Genomic DNA, 19,241 nt, shown 5'->3' on the forward strand with positions numbered 1-19,241 from the left:
AGCAACTGTCTCTCTTGACGTCACTGGCCAGATGACGTCGATTCATATGACGTCATGTCACATACTTGACATGATAATCCACTGGAATTACCCACTTATAGGCGATGTATGTACCACTTTCATTAACGATTCAGGTTCAACCATTATGTAACTAATTGGGTTCATAATGCCACTTTTGTTGTAAATAATGTACTCGTACTACTCGTGTTCTTCGATCGTTACTTTCAAATGTTAGAATTATTATGACTTATTATGATTAAGTTATGTAAAAACATGAGTGGAAGAAGGGTAAGGAGGCCTTTACCCTGCCCTGGAACGATCATGGCTGAAATTAAATAATATTCTGTTTAACGGCTAACCGATGTAACTGTTTGTCGGGATAAATCGACTAGTTTTACAGCAAGGACTTACTGTATCGTGTATCGCGTAATGTCATGAATGCGTATGGACTCCTTAAACGATGCCCAGCTAACACTTAAAACTTTAAAAATAATAATTAATTAATTCAATATATTTCACGAAAGTACAAAAAAAATAGGTATTATTATTCTTCTTCTTAATCATACGCTCTTGATAGAGCGGTTGTGGTCATGACGCCCGTCGTACATCGTAATTATGTGATCTTCCTGCAATACGTCACCATGTAGCATAATATATGACTGAGTGAGTCACGGTCTTTATAGTGTCCGTCCAGGAGTTCTTTGCCCTCGACTTTTTCTTGCACCACCAGCCGCTCCATCGAGACTTAGTTTCTGGTGATGTGTCAGAAAAACTTGAGAATTCGTATTTGCACAGTCGACGATAATATCTAAATATATTATATTGTACTAAAAAGAAAGGAACAAAGACTTTCAGTTCCTTCAGGCAACCCTTTGGGTAGAATGTTAATGATATTTTGTTTGCTAAGGAAAGTAATAAAAAGTTAGATTGGATGACTTGTGAACAGTAGAGCTACTGTACCACTGTTACTCTTTAGTCTAGGCCTTCTGAAATAAACAAACCCATACAATTGTTGCTCAATCACCTTTTCCAATCGCATCAAACACTTGAAACATTTAGATTTACTACCGCACTCAGAGACATTTAATGATTACTTAATTTTGTTCCGAAAACAATTGCTAAGGACGGGGTTAAGTAACTATTAAATGATTCTGAGTACGGCGGTTAGACTAACACTCAACTGATTAGGTTTTACAATTGCATGCCTCGTGGGCAAATCAAAGTGGTAATGAAGTGTGAGTGTTCTTTATTTAGGTCAAAACATATTTAACAAGGCTTGTAGTTGCCGCTAGCTGCCAGCATGCTTACGGCGCGTTGCCCGCGAGGTGCAAGCTTGTAGTTGACGCGCCGACGGCGGGCGATGCGACGTTGTTTCGCGCGATTATTAAGCAAGTAGCTAACACGCTTTCTATATGCGGTCCGTACGCTGGAAGCGCGCGGGCGTCTCACTTACAACTCAAGAGGACCATGCGCTGGTCACCCACCATCGGCATTTTTGTATTGACATTATAAAATATATCATTCGGCATACGATTTAAAGTTCAATTTTAAATGACAATTGAATTGCTGAGTTGGAGCGGTACTTGTAATGTGAATTATGTCCTTTAATCTTTACAATAAGTACCTTCATTGTAAAGTAATAAATAACTTAGTTGAGTGATCGTAAGACTAGATTCTTTGAGAGAATGAGATTACTGGCTTTGTTAGTGATAACACGGGAAATGGAATAGTGGCATGTGTATAGGTAATAGTGGTGTTTGAATACCTGTTATTTGTCGGATTATAGACGATAGCGTTTTCTATTACGTCTTATGTAGCAGTAGTCGATATTTTAAAAAGAATCTTATCAAAAATGTCCTCTCCATCTTTTCCTTTCCTGGGATGCAATTTATATATTATACAGAAATTTTACTTCGCGGTTGCGGCGGTGGCTGGGCAACCGGCTGTTGTTGTTTGTTTGTTTGTTTCGGGTCTGGGTGTCTTGTGTATGTGAAATTGTATGTTTGTAAACGTACTTACGACACAGGGGCAACGTTTGTATAAACCTGGTTTGATGAACGATTACACATTAAATAAGGATTTTCCTTAAATCATGTAATCGTGTAAAACGAAAAAACGTTATAATTAATTTAGTATGTTCTCTATATAAATATTTTGTCTACACACGAAACCTATAAACAAAAATCCTAAAATACAATATTATAGAAAAAAAATAATAAAACCTAAAACCGCTACTCTCAAAACAAGAGAAGAAGTTTCTCAACAAACCACACTTTGCAATACAAGGAAAGATTCTAGACGTTTTAATAAATTAAGAAACAAAAGCTAAATTTATTAAGCACTACGTATTAACCTACTCAGATCTCGAATATAAAAGAGAAATTATGTTATTTCTATTATCTCATTCTGCATACATAATTAAATTAAAGAAATCTAGACCGCATTTGTGTTCAAATTAATAGATCGGAATGGAGATAGAATAGTGATTAATTTCAGGCATTTAGATAGTGATTTTAAGTGAAAAATCTTGTAGTCAATCTATCAATTTAGGCTATTAAGCACTTTACAACACCAATCTCGACCATTTTTTTATTTCGCTAATCTTAAAAATAAGTCTAACGGTTAGGATGTCATTTATAGACGGAGAATTTAAAAAAATAAGTGTGGGTGAGATGTGCTTCAGCACGAATGGACCGGCTCGACCGGAGTGATACCACGGCCTCACAGAAAAACGACGTGAAACAACGCTTGCATTATATTCCGTCGTGTGAGTGATGTTGCCAGAAGCTCTTTTACCCCAGATCCCCTACTATTCCTAACCTAAAAGGCAACGCAACAACATGTAACGCGTCTATTGTTTTGGGTGTCCATAAGTAGCGCCGATTGCTTACCATCAGAGGATCTATATGCTCGTTTACTGATATATTTCATAAAAAAAAAAATCTGTGTAGACTTTGTCACAATGTGGCCTAACTAGATATTTCTAAACCTTACCTACATACGAAAAACACTAAAATTATTGCTTAAAAGTATTACACATTTGAAAATTTTAACCAATTTACCAGAAAAGTCATTAGGAATTTCATTATTATTTTGTATGTCATTAAATAAGAGAGATGAACGTTAAATTAGAACGAAAACCCCCAAGATTTATTACAGGGTTGTGTGTTCCGGTGGCCCTGTATTATATATGAGTTAGGTAATGACATGTCCCATGTCATTTCTTCAAATCTACATAAAATGTATTATTGTATTCCTTTTTATGAGGACCATGGAATGTGTAGGCCATAAACCCTGTATATATCATTAAAATATACAAATTCAAATATACAAAATAATTTTATTGTCGTCAGTAGTAGTACTATTAGGCTTTATTCCATTTTTTTAAATTTTTCAGTAGCAGCACGGAGTCTGAAATTGGGTCCTATCTATGGCAACAGTTCACCTCCTATTACATAGGACTTATAACACAAGTGGTAAAATGGGTGTACAGTGTACAGTGTCATTACGTGCCGTAATGTGCACCTTTGCCTACCTCTTCGACTAAAGGCGTGACGATTGGTACCGATATCCTATATTATAATAATAATATGTTAATCACTAACATTGAAATCAGTTATGATTTCATCGCGACATTCACATTGACATATATTATATGTTAATAAGCACTTAAAACCTTCGATCTTGCACTTGACCTTTCAACGATCGTGTGCATATTTGATGCACTCGTGTCATTATATTAAACTAGCTGTGCCCGCGACTTCGTCCGCGTGGAATAGTTATTTTGGGATATTTATTTTTGTAAACAAACTCCTCAGCTTTATTAATTATAGCTGTTACCCACAGTTAATGAGTGCATTGAATATTATTAAATAAAAATTCGTGATAGCGCTGAATTATAGGGATCAACCCACCTATTATCCACGCTAATTTCTGTACCTTTGACACGAATTATTGCTGTATTTCCACTGTTATCTGGAGACCTGCGCCTATAGGATGGTGAAAATTCCTAGGGTACTTTTTAGAATGGGCTCGCTGATTTTGCAGTAGTAAGTCCCCTCTTTCATCCTCACCTACTGCCTAACATAGGTGCTTACCGGATACGGAAGTTTCGGTAGATACCTGTTTCGGATTCGGCAGGAGAAAACATCCGGCCATTTCAGCCGGGTGTCGTCTTTGCTAGGACTACCCGGAGGACGCGGTGAAGCATACAGTGGCAGTGTGCCCTGCATGGGCTGAGCACCGCCATGTCCATAGAGATGTGTTCGGGGACGGTAAGCTCTCGCGTCCGGCTCTGGTTCAGGCCATAGTGCGGAGCGAGAGGAAATGGGACACCGTCTCTCCCTTCTGCGAAGCAGTCATGCTAGCTAAGGAGGAGGCGGAGTGCGTGAGCAAACAATCCTCCTCACGACCCAGCTGCCTCAGAAGACACTCCGGGCGTCAGGGATCGCATGACGATCTCCGGCCACCGTAAGTGCGGGTCTGCGGACGGCGAGTAAGGGTAGCTCGCTGCCCGACCAGAACCAGACCCGTGCGTACGGCGCGACACGATCCGCGCGCGCTTCAAAGAGACAGGCCATCACAGATGGGGCCCAGTAGGGCTGATGCCCGATCCTGAGCTGCAGACAACGTAAAAGGTTACCGGGGCTCCGGCTCAAAGCAGGCGAAAGAACGGGGTGGTTTTTGGTCAGTAAGAGTCTGACACTCCTCACTCTCTACGTATCTGTAGAATCTGGTAGTACTTTATTAGCCAGCCACAATAAAATGTGAGCGTGTGGTAAACCTCATTTTTGCCAATGTACGCTGTAAACAAAGGTTTTCGATTGTCCAAAAAATGTTACTTCGTTAGTAAGATTATATTTTTTTAGTTTAGTTACACCCCCCTCTCCGCGTCGCTGGCAAGCAATGCCTCTCCTTGCAGCTTCGTGTTTCGCACATCACGCGGCGCGGGTGAATTTTATATCGGTGTTATTTTAAAATTGTAATATCTCGTAATATAAGATGTTGATTGAAATTAAGTGATGTCAAAGACAATATTTTTCACAATTAAATACTCTTAATGAACAACACGTTTATTTAGATAAAAATAATATTGTAACGTTGATGTAAGTCTTAATAAATAATGCATTAATTTCGACCCAATTTGATTACCATAAAAACGGTTCTAGTGAGTTAACCTTAAAAGATAGACATATACTGTCGCGGACTTTTTTAGATCATTTTAAGAGGAATAATTCTTTCATACATATATTTTTCATATCTTGAACCGTTTTCGCAGCGCACGCAACGGAAGCCCTCAAGAATTAATAATTTCCCCCGTTTTGTCCACATTTTCCTTTATTTCTTCGCTCCTAATAGTTATAGCGTGATGTTTTATAGCCTATAGCCTTCCTCGATAAATGGACTATCCAACACAAAAAGAATTATTCAAATCGGATCAGTAGTTCCGGAGATTACCGCGTTCAAACAAACAAACAAACAAACAATCAAACAAACAAACTCTTCAGCTTTATAATATTAGTATAGATAAAACATTGGGAAAACAAAACGTGCTCCTAATAACATACCTATACTTCAATCTCTAATAATCTAATATTATTTTCTACGCAGTGAACTAACATAGCCAATAAAATACATAAAACCTTCGATATTGCACTTGACCTTTCAACAATCATGTGCATATTTGATGCACTCGTGTCATTGTATTCAATAAAACAGTGGGAGAGCAAAACATGCTCCTAATAACATACCTATACTTCAATCTCTAATAATCTAATATTATTTTCTACGCAGTGAACTAACATAGCCAATATGACATATAAATGTCTATATGATAGACTCTATAACATAAAAGAGAAGTAAGTTTCGATTAAAAATACAACTACATTTTTTTAAACGTTGCCCCACCCTAGGATTTTTTCCTGTATCGTGGCTGCGTTTACAAACATACAAGTTCAGATAAACATGACACCTAGACCTAGAAAGAAAGAAAAAGAAAGAAAATACATTTATTTGGCACAAGCCGCAAAACACACAACATAACACAAAAATGTAATAAAAAAAAAAAGAACTACGTGTACATGCATAAAAAAAAAGAAATAAAATACAAAAACAAAAAAATAAGTTTACATTAGTGTCCCACGGATGCACCAAATAGGTCCAGTTCAGCAATAATGTCGGACAGCTGGTGCCCGACGCTGGTTTTCAACTGGACCTGCGTCGATGACGTGACAGACGCAAATCAGCTCAATACATTCAATTGAAAGCGGGTGTATTTAAATAAATAAATAATTGGGTGTGTGCATTATAAACTGAGTGTGTGTATAGTAAAAACCATTATAATAGAGAAATCACTTAATACTTACTTATATACAGAAATAATAATAACATATATAATGTAATAAGCAAAAAAGAACAATAAATAAATAGGATAAATATAATTTCTCAACCGGCCAGAAAGCGGAACCTTTTCGCGCGACGACGGACTACATGTTATAAACATACATTTAGGTCGGTACTTAGTTATTTTATTAGTTGCATTTCCATAGAAGTTTGGGGAATTGTTAAAATAAATAAAATATGTGGGTCATGTTCATAATTCATAATAGCAAAGAATAGTCAGTGTGTACAGAAGAATGTGAAATGTGTCAAATAGCAATAAACTAAATAAAGGTAAGTCTTGGTGAACAGTTTTAAGTGAATTGAGTTTTAGTTATAACATTTAAAGTATGTGGCAAAGTCATGACAATCATATCCAGGGTAATGTCATCATAGCCTTTCGCGTTACTTTTGAGGCCAGAGATAGTGCGCGAGACATCTGTTTGTTCCACTGGAGCAATTTTGAAGACAGCCGCATCATGTTTATGAGTTTCATAAAAAAGGATATGTGTTGGGCTCGGTATGGGGTTACCGGGAACAGTCAAAAAGTTTCTATTAATTAAGTCGGGATCATTAAATTGCGGTGGAATTTCTTGTCTAGAATTAAAGGGTAGTACAGTGGATTTGAGGTTTTTCCAGAGTAATTTTGGGTTTTGAATTTTATTGTTGACGTTTTGTTTAAAATATGCTACTTTTTCATTGTAAAGGGAACTATTTACCAGTTGCTTTAATTCGTTGTAATATTTCTTTTTCGAGTCTGTTCTCATTTTCCTGTAACTACTCAGTGCTTTATTACGCAAACGCATCATGAATTTGATTGTATCTGTTATCCACGGGTACGATCTTTCCTTAATAGTACACGTTCTGACAGGCGCATGAACATCAAACAAAAAAATTATATTGGTTCGGAAAGCACGCACCATGTCATTCACGTCGCCCAGTTCCGAAACAATTTGCAAGTTTAGTTGTGATAAGTCTGTTTTAAATTTATCCATGCATATGTCTCTAAGAGGTCGATATTTTACAATGAGTGGTTTAAATTTTTCGCACTTAATATTAAATTCGCAAAGCACAATGGAATGACCGTGCAGTGAACCGAGAGATTCCACTGCTGTGTATCTAGCTTGAAGATCAGAACATATTAGATCGATCAATGTTTCGCTTGTTGCCGTAAAGTGGGTAGGAGATGTGACCAACTGTGTAAGGCTCAGGCAGTTCAAAAATTCGTGGATGTTTCTAGTCTTACTCCCATTAACGTCCAGCAGATTAACGTTGAAATCACCCATTAATATGTAACCGTCGCAATTTCCTAACGAGCTCACAGAATCCGTTACTGCATCTAAGAAAAGGCTAAGGTCGAACCACGGTGGACGGTACGCAGTTCCTATGGCAATCTTTTTCCCGTTCATAGAGAGCGTGAGCCACATTTGTTCGACCGATTCGAACCTGGGATCGACCACGCGGGGACAAGCGCGCGCGCTGAGCCCTCGCTTCACATAAAACCCGACGCCCCCACCACGACCCGCGCGAACACTCGCCGGCCGCGGCGTGTGACGCAGTCGGTAGCCAGGTACCACAGGCGCGCGCCCCTCCTCGCCCGGCCGAAGCCAAGTCTCATTAATAGCCATAATATCTACGCGTTGCCTGTCGAGTACACTGATTAAGTCGTCATGCCCCGTACCCAATGAGCCAGCATTTATAAAGCCCACTTTAAGATACTTTTCTCCCTTAGATGTCATATTGATAGAATCAAATAATTTTCGAACTCCATGAAATTAATTAAATACAACAGAATGCATTCAGTATTTATTTCAATTAACATAAGTCCAGAACCTTTTGCAGTTATGTACCTATATATCCAAATTTGTATTATTTTAAGCTTAGTTTTAGATAATATGTAGAAAATAAATAATACTCGTATATAAAACAAGAAGAGTATAAATAGTAGTTTTATAATGAATAAGTAAAGGTATGTATTGTGAGTAATGTTATAAAACTGGTTTACGTCTAGTTTACCGGTGTGCACCGCGGGACACACAGTGCACACACATACAAAACATGGCAAGTATACAAAAAAGTAAAGTACTTTCGTAATTAAAACACTGTCACATATTTTAACAGTCCGCGTTTGTTTATAAATATGAGGAATAATAAAAAGCAGAAAACTAAAAAATAGCACAAATAGAAAAACATACAATAAAACAACTCTAAAGTGGATTATTTGAGCCGATACTAGGCGCGAGGCCAAAGATTCGCTGTATATCAGCTTCACATCGGATGTGGCAGGTGGAATCTCCGGGCTTGTGCCGAGCGAGGATACGACCCCGCTTCGCCCACACGAACTGCCAACCGAGGCGACTGCCTGCCTCACGCGCGCTCCGAAACAACTCACGGTTAACTTTAGTTAGTCGCTCGTTGATGTAGAAACGTGTTGCAGTGCCCGGCAAGCCCAGCTCCGCCGTGGTCATGCCACGCCGCACACGTGCAGCCTCCAGCAGCTCGTCCCGTAGATCTCGGCGTGCGAGCCGCACGACGATGAAGCGCGGCCGGGTTACCACGGGCGCCACAGCCTGCGTCGCGTTGATACGCCTGCCCCCGACACGCTCAGCGCTCACAATATCGCGCGCCTGCAGTTGAACGCCAATCTTGGATGCGATGAGCGTCACTGTATGAACAGGATTTTCCCCACTGACCTCGGGAATGTTAGAGATTTGAACGTCATTTGCCAGTAGTTCCTGATCGCGCTCATTAATGTCGCTCCGCAGTTGAGTTATCAAATCCTTTACCTCTGTAGATGCCATAGGCTGAATGTTGTTGCTCTCTAAGACACTCACTCTCTCCTGCAGGTTATTCAATTTATCATTTGTCGAGTTCAGTGAAGCTCTGAGATCCGCCAGATCGTCCCGCAGCAACTGGAATTCGTTCCTCACGACCCTTAAAAATTCCTCCTTGAACTGGCTAAGTTCTGCCCTGTAAATATCCAAGTTGAGCTCCAGAGTAGCATCCAACGCCGTACTATTTATGGGACTGGTGTCCATTAGATTCACGAGGCTTTCCTCGTGCGCTGTCGGTGCCGGTGCTCGCGCCCTGACCGGAGTCTCAGTTCGGTCACCCCTCACGACTTTCTTCTCGCACTCAGGGCAGTGCCAAGGGGTTGTTATAGGACCCGCACTCTTGACGCCGACGCAGCCTCTGTGGTACCAACATCTGCATTTGCTGCAGTTAACGGCCTCTGCTGCTGAGAGAAATTTCCCACAGGCGCCACACTTAGCCATTATTAGTGTTGTAGTTTTTAAATTATTAAAAGGACAACAATTAACGAGTCCCAGTAGTTCACCGATTTAACAACAGATGGCGCTGTTGTCAAAAACTCGATTATTGTAAATAAACACAATGTATATGATGCGGAGAACACTATAGGTGTTACACTCATTGATTGATAAAGGCGCGCACACACTGATTTTCAGTCACAAACCTTTTTAGGCTCACAAATGAAATTAGAGTTTTTTTTTTATAGTTTCGGGTAGGTATTTAATTGCTCGTAAGTAATCGACATTAATTTTGTGTTTTCCCTATTAAACACACCAGATAAACACTTGACTACAATGTCACTTGTCCAATGCACTTATTAATTTACTTTCACGTAGTTTTTATGTGAAACAAACTGTTATAATTTTATTTATAAATAATAAATACTGAGACAGTCCTGAACTGATTGACATCCGTGACGTCACTCCTCACGACCTGAAACAACCATTTGTGGATCACAAAAAGAATTGCTCCGAGCGGGAATCGAAACCGCTAACACGTTACATGGCAGCTGGTTGCATATAGAAGGGAAACTTTTCGACCAAAAGGACCAAATAAAAAAAACCCTTAAAAGTCCACCCACAGCTACATAATGAAATAAGTAATTAGGACAGGCCACGTAAAACCTAATCACAAAATATACCTAATACAAGCAAAATCATTAAAATCTAACCAAAATGTCGTCATAAGAATACATACTAGTGCAACGTGCCTTTTATCCTCGAAGGAGTACGCAGAGGTGCACACATTACGGCACGTAATGCCGCTATACAATATACTATACTTTTCACTATTTGTCTTATAACTCCTATCTAATAGGGCTTACTGCCAAATACGGGGCGCAATTCCAGACTCCGTGCTTACTACTAAGAAATTTTCGAAAACCCGAAAAATGCCCAGTAATAACTTACCCGACCCGGGAATCGACCCCGAGACCTCTTGTCCGGCAGTCGCACTTGGGACCACTCGACCTGAGAGGCAGTCATACATACTCGTATCTATGGGGATACACTGATGACGTAGATCCATGACTAAAGCATCTGACTGACATATTGTTCAGTGATGAATTGATCAAACCACCACAACAATGCATGACTTTGAATTTTTAGACCATAGCTTGGGAAAACCCAACGCGAATGAGTAATTAAGATCTATTCAATGTGCACCTTATTCCTAGAACGATAAGGTCTTTTGAAGACTAATTTGTTTACGCAAATAATAATTAGGTATAGTTTATACGTAGATACAAATCTACTTTTGGTATTAAGTAGATAGCATTTTCTTAATGAATTTAGTTCGTTGTCTTTTTAACAAACGTTCTTACTATTGCGTCGTTAGTCCAGTGACGTGGTGGCCCAGAAGTTTAAAACGCCCGCTTCTCATGCATAAGAGTGTGGATTCCAAACCTACCAACGGCAAGTTACAATTTGACTTTTCCCAAATTATAAATCACTGACAAACGGTGAAAGAAAATTGTTTCTACATTTTACACGTGCATTATACAACTCAGCTTACCCCTTCGGAGACTAATAGGCGTCACTTTACCTATGTTATAGTTAGTAAATACAAGATATATTCTAAACTCGAGTAGGTACCTAACTACGTTCGCGTTTCACAATCTCAAATGAAAAATTTAACAATAAATAATTATTTATGATCGCATCGTTTTTCATTTCCTTATCAACGCGTGGAACTGCGGTAACAACAGTATTTTTATATTTCTTAACCACTTGAGTGCCAGTATAATAAGACACAGAAGTGCGACTGCCGGACAAGAGGTATCGAGTTCGACTCCCAGGTTGGACAAGGTATTACTGGGCTTTTTTCAGATTTTCGAAAACTTCTCAGTAGTAGCACCGAGACTGGAATTGTGCCCAGCATATGGCAATGGGCTCACCAACTATTACATGGGACTTATAACACAAAAGGTGAAAAGAGGGTGTACATTGTATAGCGGCATTACGTGCCGTAATGTGCACCTCTGCCTACCCCATCGAGGATAAAAGGCGTGACATTGCTTTACCTAAAAATAGTAGGCCCCCCATTCGTTCTTCACAAATCGTCATCACGATACTTTTCCCTGATAACTTAATCCCATACTTATCAATGGTGGAGATTACAAAATGATCCCACTAAGATCATCTTCACACTTCAGAGATTGGTTTAATCTAGACACGAGGTATCTTTATGATGCATTATCTTCACATATGTCTCCACGTGAGGGACAAACGTTTTATAGTCGAAAGGCAAGAAGCGTTAAGTATTACAATACAAGACATATCGAATTGAATTCCCAGATTCCGACTCGTTTTTCACAAAGTATATTTTTTAAGAAATAGGAGCACTAGAAATTAATTATGGTAAGCACAATGATATTATATATAATCTGAGGGGTAAGCATAAGCAATCAACGCCGCCCGTATACTCACGCAAAGTTCGTTGCTAGCTGATTAAGAAGGGAAGACTAAAAATCATGGACTCAAACCTTCGTGCTCGGGCTTCGTTGCGCTGCGACGCACCTCTCATTTAATTTTATTGTATACCTACCAATGTGTACTTTTTTTCTTTCTTTCTTTCTGGATGTTATAGAATTTTCAAAACTCTCAGTAACCATAATAGGTTTATCCCATCATGGAACTAGGGATTGCAATCCGGTCCGGCGGATCCGGTAATCCGGCGGATCCGGCGTGTTTTTGGACCTACCGGATCCGGCGAGTCGGCGCCGGATCCGGTGGCGGATCCGGTAAAGCAAAAAATACGCGAACGTGATCGAAAAAGAAACAGATTATGAGAAAATACTTAAAAAAGAAATGACTGCGTATGAAGTAGGAGTAAAAGGAAAACACATTTCGCTGATCTACAGTTACTTGATGGCGATTTGGCCAACCAGTGTTGAGGCAGAAAGCGCCTTTTTTGCCGCAGGTTATATTTGTAGTGCCATCAGAAGCAGACTAGGAGACAGTACAATAAACACTATTTGTTTTCTTAGATCGTTTTTTCAGGCACAAAATAATTTTCATTTGAATTTTGCATTGCAAAAGATAAATGCTTCTTGTTTTGTTTCTTAGGATTATGAACTGAAGTTGTTGATTTTATAAGTACAAATTTAAAAGACTGTTTTGTTATATAACTGTGTAGATTATTAATAAGAGTTTAATAGTATTATTATTACTTAAGTACTTTCAGATACTTACATAAATGGGTACATCAATAAGTGAGAGTCAGACTGATTACTTTATTATTAAAAATAGTTTCATAATTTGATTTAGTACAAATAGTACCAAAAATTACAATTAATACCGAAAAAATAATTAAAAGTGATTTTATTTTCCATAAATACGTATTTTATTTTCTTTTATACATTATTATCAAAACTAAAAACCACTAAATACTAAGCCCTAAGTAACTTTAAAATCCGGCCGGATCCGTCCGGATCCGGCCGGAATAGCATCAATCCGGTGAAATCCGGCCGGATTGAAAATGATACCGGATTGCAATCCCTACATGGAACTCATAAGAGAACAGATGACAGATTAAAATTCCAACGTAAAAGCAAGGTTAATGGCAACAAGTCACGTTTCTACCTTATTCATTGTGACTAAAAGTATATTATTACACCCTTAACTTAAACCCTTTTCCCTTAACCTATCGCCAAGAAAGAGGTGGAATTTTGAAAAAAACCCATGTCACTGTCCGTACCTATCTAACATCGCTACGTGATATTCCCTTCCGTACTCTACCAAGTCAAGATATGCTGATGAATGTGTGAATTAAATTTAAAAGAAAAATGGATTTTAAATCCACGACTCGTTTGAATGAAAAGTTATATCTGAGGTACAAAAATATGTAGATAATGTCTATCCATCGTACTCATTTCAGGGTCATTTAGTTGTTACTTAAACCTGTCTTTAGCAATTCTTTTCGGTATAGATACGTTACTAAGGAAAAGTTTAAGTAATCATTAAATGTCTCTGAGTACGGCGGTATGACATTTAAATCTAACTTTATGCAAAATAAGGATGAAGTTAAAGTAAAATAAATAAATAAAAAACTTATTGCACAAGAGTTAAGAATAAGCCGGAAAACGGAAAAATAATAATTTATTTTTAAAAGTGTCACAAGGCCTTACGCTGTCGTAATACGGTTTAATTTCCTTTTAAGAATTCGTAATTTACCTGTGTCAAACATGCTTCATATAAAATACTTTACTAAAATATTATTATTTCTTTTTTTATTTTTCTTTATTTTCAGAGTAGCGAAAAAGCAACTAACTTTATAATAATAGTCTGACTTATCTTATAGTAATTGCATCGGTTTAACATACCTATTATTTTGCGTCACATATATCACAGAATACCGCAGTAGCATTATCTCTTACGCAGTAACATATCTTCACGCTAATCTCAATCTTAGAACACAATAGTTACATGTTATATACACAGGCTGTTACATATTCTATTCTACTATACATATATTATTTTAATCTTACTAGAATCAGTAGAATAGAATACAATAGGGTAGTATCCTTAATTGTGAATGTCCGTCTGGTAGATTATTTTAAAACATTAGATACGTATTTTTTCTTTCCTTACAACATTAAATACTTTCGACTATGCATTGATTTGAAATATCATGTGACGTCACGTTTTACTACATATTATTTGTATAGTAACGTGGCGTATAAAACGCACCCACGGATCCACATGAGGAAATCTAAGTATGGGACAAAGTTATTTAAAAACAGAAAAAAAAGTACCAAGCTTGAAAATTGTTGCAACCGCACTTTTATAAGACAAGCCTTTGCCCATAATATGTTCTTCTGTAAACAAAAGTATTGAGAATGAAAATATGCTGATACAGTCCCTTTTAAAAATGAAACTAGCGTCATTACCAACTGTTTTTTTCAGGCCTGTGTTGTATGCGTGACCACTACTGGTTACCTACATGGCAATTACTAACTTTCATAAAAATGGGAAAATCCATGTACTACTTATACTATATTCTATTCCATTAAATCGTGATGTATTAAAACCACAATAATACGCGCTTTGAATTATAAACAATACCAGGTACCTTAGGTACCTACATACTACCTGATAATCACAATATTCATCCTCATGATTTATTAAAACCTTCATAAATAAATGCATCAAGGTAAAATTGGATCCTGTTAAGCAGAAAAGATCCATCCAATATTTTATTACTTCTGAGTAAATGAAGTTTAAAGTTAGACAGATAGTAACGTCAACGCACCTGTGACTCCTCTGGTGTTGCGGGTGTCCATGGGCGGCGCTCATCGCTTACCGTCAGGTGACTCGTTTGCTCGTTTGCCTCCTATTCCATAAAAAAAGTAAAAAAATCGTATGATACAGTACCTATTTGAAAAGTAGTGTATGACTGGTACTGTAAACTAAGTGTAAGGTAACTTTAAACTTAATTTACTCAAAAGTATTAAAATGTTGGCTGGTACTTTTCTGTTTAACAGGGTCCAATTGGTCTGTGTTCTAGAAAAATGTTCTATCGCAATTATAAATGACGTTAGATGCAGTAATTGAATTAAATAATATATCAATATATTTCATCGTGAGTAGAAAATCAATTTCAATAGGTTGTATATGATTATTTACCCAAATAGAGCCAACTGCATTAAAACCGCAATTTACTCAATTCGCCTAAAATTCGACCAGAAACAGAAAAAATCTAAAATAACGTTTTGGAAATAGTCCAAGTATTATTTAAGTACGGTAGTCGTATCTTCATACTGATTTAAAATTCCAAAGTGATACATAGGTTTTCCAAGACCTAGTGCCGGAACCGACATAAAATATGTAAATATATTGAAAGCTGGTAATAAGGTTTTCTAAAGCCTCTGTAGCTTTCCTGAAGCACTCGATTTCAGGATTATCTGAACTTATAGGTAAGGAAGTTGTGTATAATTTAGTTGTAATGTTTTTTTTAAGCAACGTTTATCTCACTTTTTTTTAATGAGGAATTTTTTTTTTTAATGGGGGAATCTCTAACTTCTCTCGCCTTGGGCGTGGCGAGAGGAGTGTCAGAATCGTACTGACTAAAAACCATCCCGTTCTTACTCTGCTCTTCAAGCCGGAGCCCCGGTAATCAAGCTTTTTTTTCAGCTGTACTGAAAAATAAATATGGTGGTCGCGCTGTATATGCGCGGATCTGGTTCTGGTTGGGTGGCGAACTACCCTTGCTCTTACGGTGGCTGTAGATCGTCACGTTTATCTCGCGACGTAGTAAATATGCATATTGCTTAACGTTTGTGTCATTGGGAAATATACTGATACAAATCTTTACGAAGAAACGATTAAAAGGAAGGTAGGGAGGCCTTAGCCCTGCAGTGGGAAGCCCATGGCTGATAATAATCTGGAAATATGAATATGAAGTAAGCAAAAAATACCATAAGAATTGAAGTACTTGTACCCCATGGGTACTAATGAACTTTAATAAAGCGTAATGAGGATTTGTAAGGTACCTAAATCCGGCTCAATTGTGTTCTGCTATTGACCTTATACCGTATTTTAATTCAAATGATGTCATAAGTAAAATTAAAGCACGATTTGTACCTTCATTTATTTTTTTACTTACTAGTTGACAAGGCAAACTTCTTACCGCCTCAAATATGTATTTTCTCACCTTTTAAACCTTCCCCAGACTTCGACTACGAATAATTCAAGACTATTTGCCAAATCGGTCCAGCTGTTCTTGAGTTTTAGCGAGACTAACGAATAGCAATAGATTTTTACATATAAAGACTAGCTGATAGAGCAAACCGCCTCAAAAAAAATTGAATTATTTGTAAAAAAATTTACAGCCCAAAATTAGCGAAATCGGTCCAGCCCTTTTCGAGTTTCGGCGAGGCTAACGAACAGCAATTGATTTATATAATACATATATATAGAGAGATAGATTACTATATTATATGCCTGATTAGTCAAGTAGTGTTGAAACTGCCAAACTAGATGTCACCTAGACAGAGGACAGAGGATAATATGCAGATCGACTAAAATATTACTTTTTTGCTTTCCGGTATAAAAGAAAAATAAAGAAAAAGGTATCTTTGTCCTTGACGCTGCGACGCCATACTATAATCCAAATTTAATATGACACAATATTTTAGACGCCATGATCGAAATTTTATGTAACACATTAATAATATTATAACACGTGTCAGAATAAAATACATACAATACTCAACACTCATACAACCGATGTTCGAATTGCATCAAATTTGATCTCCATTATTCAGAAGCTAATAATTTTGATCTACTATAGCTACGAAACGATCATGATAAATGATAAATGATAAATGATAAATGATATTTATTTTGCAAATAGGTTATAAAATAACACTTTTACACGTCAATCTCTTAAATAACTAGATGAGGCCGGCATTTCCTATCCGACTACTCTGAAAAGAAATGCCGAAACAAACTCAGAGGTCATAGTTTTTTTAAAGTCCAGACAAAATCAATAAAGATGTCGGAAACCGCAAGTTGATTCTGTAGTGGTCTTTTCAAAGAACCACAGCAGTTTGAGCGGTCCTGTTCTGATGGCAGTACGCATGTGTCAGTACAATCAGCTCAGCTGACGGCTGTTGCTGAATGATCCGACGAACAACACCAACGAAAGAACATTTTAATAGGCCACACAAATGCTCAAACTGTCAGAATATAATTTACTAAAAATAAAATGACTAGCAAAAGTCTCACACGGTCCTCAAACTAATGATTTCTAAAAGGCCTATAAAAATATAAAAGGAAAAAAATATAGATAAAAACAATGTCAAATTGTATAAAAAATGTAACTATATGTTACAAACATGTCAGCAAGACCTGTGTACGTTATAGCAGTTCAATAGAAGCCTGACTATCCTCCAAAGTCTTTTAATAAAAAGCTTTACTACATAGTTTTTCACAAATAACATTTTTAAATTTACTTAGGTTTAAACTTTAGCAATCATGGTGGAACTTTACGTTGTAAAAGCGTGGTCATCATTGACATCTAAACGAACCAGCTTGATCTTAAGTCTATTAGTAGGAATCGAACATATTTATTTTTATTTCTAGTGTTGATATTTGGTATATCACTGTACTTTTTAATTGCTTGTAATGTTTATGAGCATACACTATTTTTCATAGCTATATTGAGAGAATGAATTTCAAAATACAATGCAATCCATTCCATTTGAAACGATGACATTAGTGACTCACTCGGGAAATTTCTGAAAGGTTGAAAGCTGGATTGATTATAGGTTCCACTTTTAACAGCAGGATCATAACATCGTAGCTAATTGTTCTTTCAAAGAGCCCTGCGACGTCTATGTTTTTTGCCATTGTGTAGTTCATTATTCGGCTGATTGATACCCACCGGAGGAGCGGCATTGGTAACAACGTTTTTGTTTTAAATTATTGCCTCATACTATGATTTTCCCTGTCTCGTAGGTTCAGAAATAGAAACACGTGACTTTTCGATTCCTATTCCGAAGGTAGCAATCATAGTTATGCGTTGCCAGCGTGTTCATCATCGCTTACCACCAGGCCATAAAATTTTTACAATAGAAAAGAAACCCTCGGAATTTGGGAACCAGGCTTGCTTATTTTTTATTTTCAGCCATGGTCGTCCCACTGCAGGACAAAGGCCTCCCTACCCTCCTTCCACTCGTCTCTATGCAGAGCTTTCTGTGGCCAATCCTTTTCATAAGCGTCGAGTTCATCCCGCCATCTCCTTTTAAATCAATAAAAAAATGCAGTGCCACTTTTACGATAACATTAGTGACTCACTCGGGGAAATTTCTGAAAGGTTGAAACTGATGATTTGATTATTTTAACACAATCATAACAGTAACTATTGTTCTTTGAAATAATGCAAGTCATTTCTATTTTCTTCGTCTTTATCTATCCTTTAGTTATTGTTATACAAACCTCTGAATAGAGGCCGTGAATTTTCTTCCACGGGCTTGAAAAGCGGGCGTTATATTGTACATAATATACATATGTAAAAAACCATGTCACCCTTATATACTCTGATAGGGTATCAGAGTATATAAGGGTGACATGTTTTTTTTTATAACACGGCCTATTCCTATTGTCCACCATTCCACAGTGAGCATTCCATTAATATCACAAATTGGTGGTCCCGTTTCTGTGGTCTGGGCGTATTGTGTATGTGAAATTGTACGTAAACGCGACAGAAGAGACTCAAGGAGAAAATAACTATAAGTGCGGCGCCACGTTTTAAAAGAAAATTCAAAGTTAGTTGAGCACTTTTTAATGTTCCTTTTTTAAATGAGCTGTGACGAACTAAGTTTTTAATAAATAGGTAATGTGCCGATTAACAGTTGACATAAACAAAGTAGGTGGTAGGTATTTATTAAAAAAAAACTTCGAGTTCTTATTTTAAGAGCTTGTCAAAGTCTCTCTTTCACTTTGTATTTTTTTTTAATAAAACTTTTAAGAGCCAATTTTGGTTGACAAGCTCTCTTTGAAAAACTTTAACAATTGTGTTAAGTTTTTCTAAATTGAGTTTATGAATAT

At 37.4% G+C, this 19,241-nt stretch overlaps 2 protein-coding genes across 2 annotated transcripts in view; one reads left to right on the plus strand and one right to left on the minus strand.

The window, feature by feature from the left end:
* Nucleotides 1-19,241, plus strand: part of LOC118263727 (proton-coupled amino acid transporter-like protein pathetic) — a 72,359-nt gene that overhangs the window by 13,180 nt on the left and 39,938 nt on the right. The window lies entirely within an intron of this gene.
* On the minus strand, nucleotides 6,693-8,117 carry LOC126912634 (uncharacterized). Its single transcript, XM_050705648.1, has one exon. It carries the CDS (start codon nucleotides 8,115-8,117, stop codon nucleotides 6,693-6,695), a length of 1,425 nt encoding a protein of 474 aa, XP_050561605.1.

The sequence above is a fragment of the Spodoptera frugiperda genome, chromosome 27 (assembly GCF_023101765.2).
Source record: "Spodoptera frugiperda isolate SF20-4 chromosome 27, AGI-APGP_CSIRO_Sfru_2.0, whole genome shotgun sequence".
Lineage (NCBI taxonomy): Eukaryota > Metazoa > Arthropoda > Insecta > Lepidoptera > Noctuidae > Spodoptera > Spodoptera frugiperda.

Bases quoted from the DNA above. Each gene is read 5' to 3' on its own strand.
- LOC126912634 (XM_050705648.1), bottom strand. From the start codon at position 8,117: ATGACATCTAAGGGAGAAAAGTATCTTAAAGTGGGCTTTATAAATGCT.